The following is a 12334-nucleotide window of genomic DNA, read 5'->3' on the forward strand; positions in this document are numbered from 1 at the left end:
AGGAATCAGTTAAAAGCATTGCATTCTTATATAGGTATGTTTTGAAACAAATACATAGCATATTACTTTTTATCACTCATTGGTGCCACAAATATTTGTTTAGTAGCTATGACATGCCAAATAATGTTACTATGGTTATGACTTCATTAACAAAGAAAATTAACCAAACCTTCGAATCCTGTGGGGTGAGCATCCAAATGACAGAGCACAGACAGTAGTGCTAATGTCACAGATGATGGTGGCTCAGGCATTAGGACTTCAGTTTTCTTGCTTACAACTGGTTCTCCAAGTTCAGGCCTCAGTAACTGGCACGCGCATGCGTGCACACACACATACAAAAATATCAAATTTGTCTTAACCTTGTCTTTTTATCTGGAAATTATTTTTTTCTTCAGTTTCTTGAGTCAGTATTATAAACATATGGTAAGAACCTTAAAAGTTACTAAAATTAAAACAACAAAAACAAGTCTTCTTTTCTTTTGTTATTCTCAGTAGCCTGGTTACCCCCTCAATTACTTATTCTCACTAGGCTATAATAGCTTCTTTATGAAGTTCTTTGAGCTTCATAAAGTTTAACATGCAGGTTCTGGCCAATGGGTCTGTCTCATGCTTATTATTATTATATATATATTTTTTTTTCTCGAGAAGCTTCAAAGAGCATTGTTTATTCAAGGGAGGGGCTAACAGACTTATAGCAGTAGTGACTAGCGAAGGGGAGGGTCTGACCAGGTGTTAATGATAGGCTAATGAGCATGTCCATCACGGTGATGTCATGGAACTTCCCACAGAGGCCTGGCCTCTTGGCTTGGCCTGGCACTATCACGACACACGTGCTCGCTGTCGAGAGGCGGGGGGGGGGGGGGCTGGTTTGGCTGCCTCTTCCAGTTTCAGAACCGGAAGGAGGTGGGACAGACCAGCAGCCAGCCGCCCCAGGTCTTTAAATTTCATGCTTATTATTGTAAATTTCCAATAAGTTGTACCTGGTACTGATGCTGCTAACCCAAGACCACAATCCCAATGGCAAGGTTGTAAAGGTCATATGTTTGTTATAGGCCTGTGTTTGGTTTCTGTTTTTGTTTGTTTTTTCCAGTGAAGGGAGCAAGATATTCTCATAAACAAATCCAATGCGCTGCTTTTTATACAATATTAGGGAGCCAGCTCTGAATTTCACTCTTCTTCTAATATTTGTCCATCCAGAGTAACTTATTACTGTATTTAAATAAATTGAGTGAAAGTCAAGAACATAACAATTTGAAGCATAATACTTAGCCTGAACTTAGAGCACCTACTCTGTCATTTGGATGTTCAGTCCAAGGGATTTAGAGGTTTGTTAATTTTCTATACCCATTTAGAGTGCAATACTTTTAACTGATTCTCATTATTTTTCCTTCTTTCTTACCACCCCCCCCCCGCACTTTTTTCCTGTCACAGGGCTTGAATTCAAAGCCTAAGCACTGTCTCTGAGCTTCCTTTGCTTAGTGCTAATGCTGTACCACTTGAGCCACACTGCCACTTCTGGCTTTTTTTTTTTAAGTGTTTTATTGGAGATAAGAGTCTCACAGACTTTCCTGCCTGGGCTACCTTTGAACTTTGATCCTTAGATCTCAGCTTCCTGAGTAGCTAAGATTACAGGTGTGAGCTACCAATGACCTGCTGCCTTTCTTTTTATTTTATTTTATTTTTTTGGTTGGTCATGGGGCTTGAACTCAGGATCTGGGCACTGTCCTTAAGCGCAAGATTAGTGCTCTACTATTTGAGCCATAGCTCTACTTCCTACTTTCTTCTTCTTTCTCTCCTATTTCCTTCCTTTCTTCCTTCTTCCTTTCATCTTTCCTTCCTTCCTTTCTTAAATAAGTCTGAAAAAGCCTTCAAATCCAATCCTCAGTTCCTACATTTTGGCATCAGACATGCTGAGAACTGTAACTTGCACCCCAAATCACTCATCTAATAAAGATGCCATCACACTTGGGCATAATACAATTAAGCCCCATGAAATCAATGTAAAGTGCAAAGATCATTTATATATTTTAAAGTCACAAGCATTAATATTCTATCTGCTGGAATAAAGTAGTCTCAGGAGATGACAATGTGCAATTTCATGAAGAATAATAGTGTTGTTTTGTTGAACCTGTATGTAAAGTTAATTCTTAAAACATGAGCGGCACAAGATGAAGGGTTGATGCTTGCTTGGTGCTCTTTGTATGAAAGGAAGGCTAGAGGACTTGGTGTTATGTTAGCAAGTATTTATATTAACATACTTTGTAGACAGGGAGATGAGCAAATCCAAGTTGTTGTTTTTTTCATAGAGACAATATTAATGACCTCATTACTCTGAATATTCATAGTTTTCCATACAGAGTTATTTCACTCTGAAGCCTGTTCTCCTCGAGCACATGCTGTCTTAGCAGGGGTTGTGATTCTAACATCTATATTTCTTAGTGTTAACCAGCTAAGACGAATGAATTAACTGAAAACACATAATCAGCACATATTCATGAAGTTTCAGTTGAATTAAAAAATGGCAGTTCTAATAAAAAATGAAATTTTCAAAATCTTATAAGGTGAATGCAAAATTTTGATGAATTTTTAAGTTAAAGCATGAGATTTCAAAACAATTTCCAGCTGAAGGGTATGGCCTCCAGATCATATAGAAGAAAATGTTCAATTTTAGAAGCGCTGTGATGCTCACTAAAAAGTTGACATGATTGGGCTGGGAATATGGCCTAGTGGCAAGACTGCTTGTCTCCTATACATGAAGCCCTGGGTTCGATTCCCAAGCACCACATATATAGAAAATGGCCAGAAGAGGCGCTGTGGCTCAAGTGGCAGAGTGCTAGCCTTGAGCAAAAAGAAGCCAGGGACAGTGCTCAAGCCCTGAGTCCAAGCTCCAGGACTGGCCAAAAAAACAAAACAAAACAACAACAAAACAAAACAAAAGTAGACATGATTGAAAACCTGATTGTTTGAGTAGCAACTGTTCCTGTTTCCTACACAGCTGTGGAGTGAATCTATGCAAAGTGCACGGGAGCAAGAAAGTTATTGCCATAATTTCAAAATATTGACTGCCTAGAGGAAAAAAATGCAGAAGCTGCTGAGAAGTCTAGACTGATTTAGATCACTCTATCACTGGATCTTTAATACTCTGGAGACTGGAATAGCTCTTCCTTGTTCTTTCTCCTTTCTTCTTTCTTCTTCACTCTTCTCTCTCTTCCCTCCTCTCTCCTGTGTTCTTTGACAAAGTACTCCTTTCTCTTTACAGGAGGAAGCCACTTCTTAATAGAAACAATTCATGGTGTGATGCAGGACATGCACTGGGTTTAACCCTTAGCTTTGAATCTTGGATGAGAAATTAAGGTTCAAGTACATTAATGAAAGGTGTTTAAAGAATCATGGATCAACGTTTGGCTTCTCCTTTTTTTCATTGTTTACATCTCCCCATTCATTTTGTGCTTCAGAAGTCAACAGAGAAATTGTATGTCTGTTTAAATGGGAAAGTAATGTTCCTGATTTAAGAGATCAGGCCATATGGTCTCAGTCTCAACCACTCATGAGATTATCACTGATCTAAGAAAGCTTTTTGCTAAGGAAACATTTAGAGGAATAATCAACTAGCTAATATATAAATGCTATGTTTAGATCATATTGTTTACTGTCACTTTCAAACGGGAAATACCCAAAGGGACAACCTAAACACAAGAAGAGAAATGCTTTGTGGCATTTAGATGCATATCACATATACATAATTGATTCCTTGAAAGGTTAAATACCCTCAGCATATGTATGGGTAGTGATATGCCCAGGAAGAGTTTGGAATCATTATGGTTCTGGCTTTGTTTTGCATAATTCTAAAGTAAATGTCATGTTTCTTCTTTGGGAATTCCAAGACTGGCATTCAGAAAAGCATATGTTTCCAAGTAGATAGCTGGGCAAAGAAACTACACTTTCCCTGAACAGAAGGGCCATTCATGTAAGGGAGTACACTAAGCTTTGCAAAGCAGACTGCCAGTAAATTCTCTTTGGAATTGAATTGCAATTACATATCGAGGACAAGTGCTAAATATAAACAGAAATGGCTAAATAGGTCCCTTTATTTATTTTCTTGCTTTGTTTTAGCAGTATATTTGCAGAAGAATTTCCTATCTCAAACACATGATAATCCTTAATTGAAGCATACACATTGGACAACTTGGTGGTCTTTCAGCATCTTTCTCCAGGAGCTCATTGTAATTCTAAAAGATTGGTCTTTTCTTACACCATAAGCAATTACAAAAATGCAAGAGAAAATTTCAAATCTTGTCTCTAAGAGATACACAGAATCTTACTATACATGCCTTAAATATGAGAGGGGAAAATGACAATATTTTGCCTAAGGATAAATATGAAAGTGATTAAAAAATCCTATAAATATTCAATTTATGAATTTCCTTTTTTGGGAAAGGAAGGAAATATAGTATGTACGGTACACAAACAGTTTCTGTGGGTGAATGGTCCAAAGTGGTTTCTTTGTGTTTAAATATAATAAATATTAGAGAATATTGGATTTCTCCATATGTTGTACTTTTGTATTTATAACACATCTATAAAATAGAACATTATAATCTTTGTAGAGTACCTCCCAGTGACCTATAAGATCATCTTGACTTGCCTTGAGGTCATATGCAGACTGGTTGCTTAGATGCCAGTAGACTTCAGTGTCTTTCTACCTGAGTGGTCTTTCAAGGATGTGGTAGGTCAGAAGTGCAGCACAATGGCACCTGGGAATGATCTTTAACAATGATGACTGGTTGCTGGTAGATAGATAGTTCCTTTAGTGAGTTGTGTTTTCCACAGTTACTTTTAGCATCCAGGAGCCTTAGTTGCTATATCATTGAAATCCCTTTTAACCTTCCTTCCCTTTCTTAACATTGCTATCCTTTTTACCTTCCTTCCCTTTGTTCCTCCAGTTCTTCACTTGCTTCCTAGACTTAACTCCCAAATAACTTAGATCTGAGCCTTGATGTTTTTCAGAAAATCAAATGTCAAAGCCACCATTTAATACACGAAAGCAATGTATCTTCTGCTTAATGTCATTCGACACAGAGAATATCCGGACAAGCGTTTTGATCACCATTAGCTAAATAAATATGCTTATAACTTGTTACTGAAGTTGTGATTTAAAGAAGAGTTTTACATTGCTGATTGTGTCCTTATGTTTCTGCAGATAGCAACTTCATCCTGGCCAATGCACAAGTGGCAAAGGGGTTTCCCATAGTCTACTGTTCTGATGGCTTCTGTGAGCTTGCCGGATTTGCCCGAACCGAAGTCATGCAGAAGAGTTGTAGCTGCAAGTTTTTATTTGGGGTTGAGACCAATGAGCAACTGATGCTTCAAATAGAAAAGTCACTGGAGGAAAAGACAGAATTCAAAGGAGAAATTATGTTCTACAAGAAGAATGGTGAGTTGGCTTTCTTTGGTACACTGGAGAATATGAGAGATTGCCTTCCTTCAACTAAGTAATTGCTCCAAAAGTTCCATTAAAATTTAATGGGATTTCTTATATATATTGTATCTTACAGAAGTTCTACAAAGGACTTGGATAATGGCCTTGTTTTAGCTATTCACAGCATAGACTGCCTGGAAACTTAACATTAGATTTATAATATTAGATTTACAACTACTCTATGTCAACATAGGAACTAAGTTAAAATATATTACATTATATTACATTGTATATAATATGTAAATGGAGCATATTATCATTACATTATAGTAGTTCTTTAAATATGTTGTTGGTGCTAATATATTGAGATTTTTGTCAAATGTTATATGTTTTCAGAACTCTACTTAAATCCTAGGCATTAAGAACAGAGTTCAATAATGTAGCAGTGGTACTCACGAGACACTATGTTGAAAATGAACTATAAAACTTGTGGGGGGGAGGGGGCCAGGAGGGAAAACCTAGGAGAAAAGAAGGAAGAGGTGACATTGTTCAAAAAGAAATGTACTCATTACCTGAATTAACTGAACCCCTCTGTACATCACTTTTACAGTTTTAAAAAAAAAAGAGTTTTAAGGGTTCACTAACACAAAGTTAATTTAAAGGAGACCACTGATTGCCTTTCATTTCCAGTTCCCTTGGCAGAGCTTTGCTTATTCTTTTTTTTTTTTTTTTTTTTTTTGGCCAGTCCTGGAACTTGGACTCAGGGCCTGAGCACCATCCCTGGCTTCTTCCCGCTCAAGGTTAGCACTCTGCCACCTGAGCCACAGTGCCCCTTCTGGCCGTTTTCCATATATGTGGTGCTGGGGAGTTGAACCTAGAGCTTCATGTGTAGGAGGCAAGCACACTTGCCACGAGGCCATATTCCCAGCCTTATTTATTCTTAAGAAAAAAGAATACACACTGTTTTTTCAAGGAAAAGTAGATTGCTTGGAATCAAGGCTACCAATGGAGAAGTACCAAATATTTCCTTTCTTTCTTTTTTTCTTTTTTTGTCAGTGTTGGGGCTTGAACTCTGGGCCTGGGCACTATCCCTGAGCCTCTTTGTGCTCAAGGCTAGCACTCTATTACTTGAGCCACAGTGCCACTTCTGGCTTTTTCTGAGTATTTTCTTGGAGATAAGAGTCTCAAGGACTTTCCTGCCCCTTCTGGCTTTGAGCCACAATCCTGAGATCTCAGCCTCCTGAGCATCTAAAATTACAGGTGTGAGACACTGGCATCTGGCTCCATGTATTTTCTTGTTGCTGCAGTTTTGTGACTTTCCAAAGTGAAAGGCACTTTGTAGAGATGTATGCTGTCTGTAGTGTCTGGATCACATGGGGTCAGAGACATCACTAGGTCTGGTACTTACAAGGAATCTAAGTGACAGCATATAGGGTAAATGTCAAAGCAATAATTAGAAGAAACTATCATTTCCCAATATTCCAAATTCTTTCTGTAATAGCTTTCTTTTTCCTCTTATTAACATAACCACATACATTTTAAACAAAAACATGCCTATCAAACTAGAGAAGCTACTTGCAGCCTTTGTACTTAATAGGACCAGGCATGTGATGAAGTTTCAAGACAATCATATGCAAAAAGGAATGATTTGTTTTGCCTTCACCTGTGATCTAATACCTACAGCTATGATCTGTGAGTTAGCTAAAATCCCTAAAAGTGAAAGGATCTTCCCTTGAGTTTTCTTTACTTTTTTAATGGTATTACTGACAGAATTGTGTCTGACCCACCCCCCCGACAAAAAAAAATTCACATGTTGAAGCTATAAACCTTATTGGCATTGTGTTTGGAGATAAAAGTCTATAAAGAGGTAATTAAGATTTAATGAAGTCATAAGACTGGCTTTTCTTTGTTTTTATAATATTGTACTGGGGACTGAGCTCAGGGCCTTGCACTCAAGGCCTCTCTCCTACTTGAAAATGACTCTACTCTCTTTTTGTATTGATTATTTTTTTCCTTTTGCTGGTACTGAGGCTTGAACTCAGGGCCTGAGCGCTGTCCCTGAGCCTCTCTGTGCTCAAAGCTGGCGCTCTACCACTTGAGTCACAGCGCCACTTCTGGCTTTTTTTTTTGAGTAGTTTATTGGAAGAGTCTCATGGACTTTCCTGCCTGGGCTGGTTTTGAACTGTGATCATCAGATCTTAGCCTCCTGAGTAGCTAGGATCACAGATGTAAGCCACCGGCGCCTGGTTATATTGAATCTTTCTGAAGTAGAGTCTTGCTTCATGCCTGGGCTAGCTTGGTCTTCCATCCCAGCTTTTGCTTCTCATGTCATTGGGGATGACAGGAATACACCATCATGACCAGTCATTGTGTTTCCACCAGACCTGAGATAGCAAGCATGTGCCACTATATCTAGCCATCGGTTGCGATGGAGTCTCATGAACTTTTAGTTGGGGGAGAGGGGCTGATCTGGGCCACCCTTAAATTGTAATACTGCAGTACCCCCAAACTCTACCTCATGAATATCAATGATGACAAGCGTGGTCAATTATGCCTAAGAGTGAGTCTTAATCCGCTATTACCCCTGTCCTTCCAAGAAGTTACAGAAGCACCAGAAACCCATGGGGAAGGGTGGGCAGGCTATGTGGGAGACATCAAGAAGATAGCTCCCTGCAATCTCAAGAGAGAGACCTCAGCGGAACCTTAATCTTGAGCTCTTAGCCTGCAGAACTGTGAGGAAATAAATTTTGTGTTGTTTAAGCCACACCGTCTGTGGCATTTTGTTATGGCAGCCCTAGCAAATCAATACACATGGATCAGGAAGTTAAGGCAAAGCTGGAAAGCCACCGCCTTCTCCCATTTGACAAAGGTGGAATTTAGAACCTGGACATTATTGCAGAGCTACCTTTCTACCTCAGATAAAAATAACTACATTTCTGTTTTGGGTCCCTGAATTTGGGATCACCAGTGATGTTTTGCAGTGGTTCTTCTTTGCAGTGGTTGTTGGATTCTGTTCTGTGATTGTAGGTGATGGGTAGCACCCTTGACTTTACACCTGAACCCTCAATTCTTTACGGACATTGAGGGTGAATTGAAGAAGACAAAGGGAGACCGCACATGGAGGCTTCATCAGCATTTCTAGTGCACTTGTCCTTAGAGGACATTCCCTGCTCCTGTGGATTTTGGATTGCACAGTCATTGTGATGTACTGGAGAACACCCTTCTGGAACAAGATGCCCTAATTCCTCAGCACCAGGGACACAGTTCAGACCACCATGTTCCTCTCAGCACCAATAGATAAGACCAACCTAGCAAATATGATAAAATAAAAAGATTCTAGTTCTGTGTAATTATGCCATCATCATTGAAAAGACGGCCTGAGATAAAAGAAGATGCAAACTGGCAGGGAGTGATTAAAAATAAAAATCCCACACCATCCTGTGTAACAAAGCAGAAAGGGTGTGCTTTGTCTGCAACATCTGCTGACTCTATACTCATTCTTCGTGCAGGGTAGATAGAACCCTCATGTAGGGCACTCCAAATCCATTTGAGTATCTTGCGCTTTATGCTATTTCAGAATATCCAAATGTGCTACTAGTGAGACAGGGTTCAGGACAAGGTGGAGAAAGGAGGCAACAATAAGAAAGGATGGAGGGACCTTGAAGGCTCAAGTGGGAAAAAGGAGCAAGCATATGGTAGGAGCCAAAACTCAAACAAATTTCCTAAACCCAATTTCATATTAGCTGCCTGCAGCCTTGGACACACGTGGGTGGAATTCGTTTATGGCACCAGTCCCTTCTGAGCAGCCACTGTGGGGAACTGTCTGACATTCTGAGCAAACTAATTGATCCAGTTACAAATGATTGAAAATTGCCATCTACTCTATGCTAATCCTGCGGTATTATAGCTATTTATATGAATATCTGTCTCTTCATGTAATTGCGAGCCTTTGAAAGCACAGACTATATTTCTAACTGACTTCCACAGACCCACGGTCTGGAGCCTGGAGTCTTGATTTGCATTTGTCAGATGGTAGCTTCTTCCTAAACATTTGCTGAGGGGAAATGAAATGGGCTCTGAGAGGGACTTGGGCATACTTGCGGGGATGTCTGTTGTTTTTTTTAATTTAAAAAGATGTATATTTATGATTGCCAGAGTCGTCTTTCTCTCAAAGATCATTTTCATCTAATATGTTTTAGGAAACTTCCATAGCAACTCCTGTTGGTCAGCTATTTGGTAACTGGTCCATCTAGCTGATGCTCACCATGGCTGTAGGCAGCTGAGACTTGAGACTTAGTGATGTTTCCCCAGATGGCTTCACTTCTCCATGGTTCTTGTGGTTATTGCCCATCTCTCTCAATTGTTGCCTCCTCCTTGATGATGTCACTGGTCAGGGCCTTCACTGTTGATTTTTCTTTTATTCTGTATATACTCATATACAAACTTTGTTCAAAAACAGAAAGCCACTTCTGTACTGGTAGAGTCAGTCTGATAAACAGATTCTCTTCATCAGTCCCAAAATGAAGAGAGAAATTTGTTGCTTCTTCCTCTGATGTTTAAAAACCAAAAACCACAAACAAATAAACAAACAAACAAAAATCTTATTTCCTGTATTTCCTGCTCCCTCAAGCTGAAAATAGACACTCTGGGATATTTGTTTTCTCTTTCTCTTTAGCTTCTTGGATAAACTTTAATGGCACTTAGTAGTGTTCTATTTATATCATGGAGGATAGATTGAATTGACCAATCCCATCCCTTATGCGCTCATTTTAACCTTGCTCCTTCACAGAGGACTCCTCCAGTCCTCCTTACTTACCAAGTAGTTTCAATACCATTACTTGCCTTCCTTGGGGATCCCTGCCTTCCTGGTGTCCAGGAATAGAAAGTCTACTGAGTAACAGAAGCTTATGGAAGCAACTAAAACAATATCTTCTAATTTGTGAAAATGTGTTCCTGGCACATTAGGTTGTTAGGGCTACTGATTGTGTGTGTGTGTGTGTGCGTGTGTGTGTGTGTGTGTGTGTGTGTGTATGTATAATTTTTTGAAGTGCTACACATTGAGTGACTGAAACCATAGAAACGCATCATCTCCAGCTGAGCACCACTAGTTCATGCCTATAATCCTAGTACACTGGAGTCTGAGCTAGCCTGAGCAGGAACATCTGTGAGATTCCTTTATCCAATTAACCAGCAAAAAGCCAGAAGTGAGGGTATAGCTCAAGTGCTAGAGTGCTAGCCTTGAGTGAAAAAAGGTAAGGAAGAATGTTCAGGCCCTTAGTTCAAGCCTTAACGCTGGCACAAAATAAAAAGAGATGGGGGAAGGGAGGAGAGAAGAAGAATATCCTCTTACAGCTTTAGAGGCTAGGAGTCTAAGACCCAGTTTTCTACTGTGTTGTCCAGGTTTACTGGGGACTGTAAGGAGCAATGTACTCTTTGTCTCTCTTGTCATTCTTGGTGGTTTGGTAGAAACCATTGTCAGTTCTCTGTAGAAGCATCAGTCTTATCTCTGACTGTGTTCTCACAGTCTTCTGCCTGCATGATTCATTGTCTATATCTAAACTTTGCCTTTTACCCTAATCTCATTGTGTCTTTAGAGAAGCTGCTTGCCAGGGTAACTTGATTATCACAGACTCTATCTCTAAACTCAGTCACAGTTTGATTGGAACTCCAGCACATGTGGGGAAAAGTGATATTCATCCCAAGCCTCTGGATACATTCATTATATAAGGAGTTCAGTTGCTTGCTCATGATCGTCTACTAGTAAAGAAACAATTATGTACAAGCAAAGATGCTTGCTTCCTCTAAGGTTCTTGGCTTTGAAAGCTCTGTGCTCTCTGTGGAAATAGAAATGCTATCACCCACTTCCAAGGAGCACTTTGCAAATCTCTGGAGATATTTGTCTCCATTTTTAGGGAAGGAGTGTTCATTTAGTGGTAAAGAGTCAGAGATGCTGAATATCCTGTAGTGTGATGGGTGGCCTTCAAAGGAAGAATCCCCCCCCCCCCCCCGTGTCTTGTATGATGTCCTACTACCCACCACACTTTCCAGGAAATAAAACACTGGTTTCTAATTACTTAAACCCAGAATTGAATTCACATTGTTTCTGTTATTGTAGTGAAAGGCTTTGATTTCCCACTGAATTTCTGAGAATCAAACCAGAATGTTAACTGAGAGACAATTGGTCTTGAAATTGGTCACAATTTCACCAGTTCAGAAAAGCTGAACACTGAGTCATCATTTTTGTCATGGACACAGCCCATCCATCTGCAAGGTCCACCTGTGAGCTAGGTGTTCACTAATTCCACATATGGTCCACTGTTGTCTTCTCATCCACACTAGCTGGTCATACCCTGCATTTCCTGTTAAGACCCACAGTGTCAGGGCTGGGGATATGGCCTAGTCGCAAGAGTTCTTGCCTCATATACATGAAGCCCTGGGCTCAATTCGCTAGCACCATATATACAGAAAACGGCCAGAAGTGGCGCTGTGGCTCAAGTAGCAGAGTGCTAGACTTGAGCAAAAAGAAGCCAGGGACAGTACTCAGGCCCTGAGTCCAAGCCCCAAGACTGGCAAAAGACCCACAGTGTCACTTTAATTTTCTGTTCTGTTATGTGACATGCATAGATTCCTTTTATTATATTATGTTGAGTAGCATTTACACTATTTCATTTGATTTTTCAAGATAATCCTTCAAATAAATGAATTTTCTCACTTACCTATAGAGAAAGTGTTAGGCAGAAAAGTGATTTAAGCCTGTATGTTAGGTCATAAAGATCCTCTGTCATCCTTGTACTCTAATTTTTAACCCACTGGTATACTACATATTTCTTTATTTACACATATTTTTATTAGATTATCTGATGACCTGGTCCAGAAAATGTCTTGTTAAATTTCCTTTATTAGTGTACTATAGTT

At 39.5% G+C, this 12334-nt stretch overlaps 1 protein-coding gene across 1 annotated transcript in view; it reads left to right on the forward strand.

The window, feature by feature from the left end:
- Kcnh8 (potassium voltage-gated channel subfamily H member 8) overlaps nucleotides 1-12334 on the forward strand; it is a 367265-nt gene that overhangs the window by 107581 nt on the left and 247350 nt on the right. Inside the window, exon 2 of the mRNA XM_048354862.1 lies at nucleotides 5201-5434. Within this exon, the coding sequence (XP_048210819.1) occupies nucleotides 5201-5434 (234 nt within the window). The remainder of the gene's footprint in view (nucleotides 1-5200; nucleotides 5435-12334) is intronic.

This window comes from Perognathus longimembris, chromosome 10 (assembly GCF_023159225.1).
Source record: "Perognathus longimembris pacificus isolate PPM17 chromosome 10, ASM2315922v1, whole genome shotgun sequence".
NCBI classification, from domain to species: domain Eukaryota; kingdom Metazoa; phylum Chordata; class Mammalia; order Rodentia; family Heteromyidae; genus Perognathus; species Perognathus longimembris.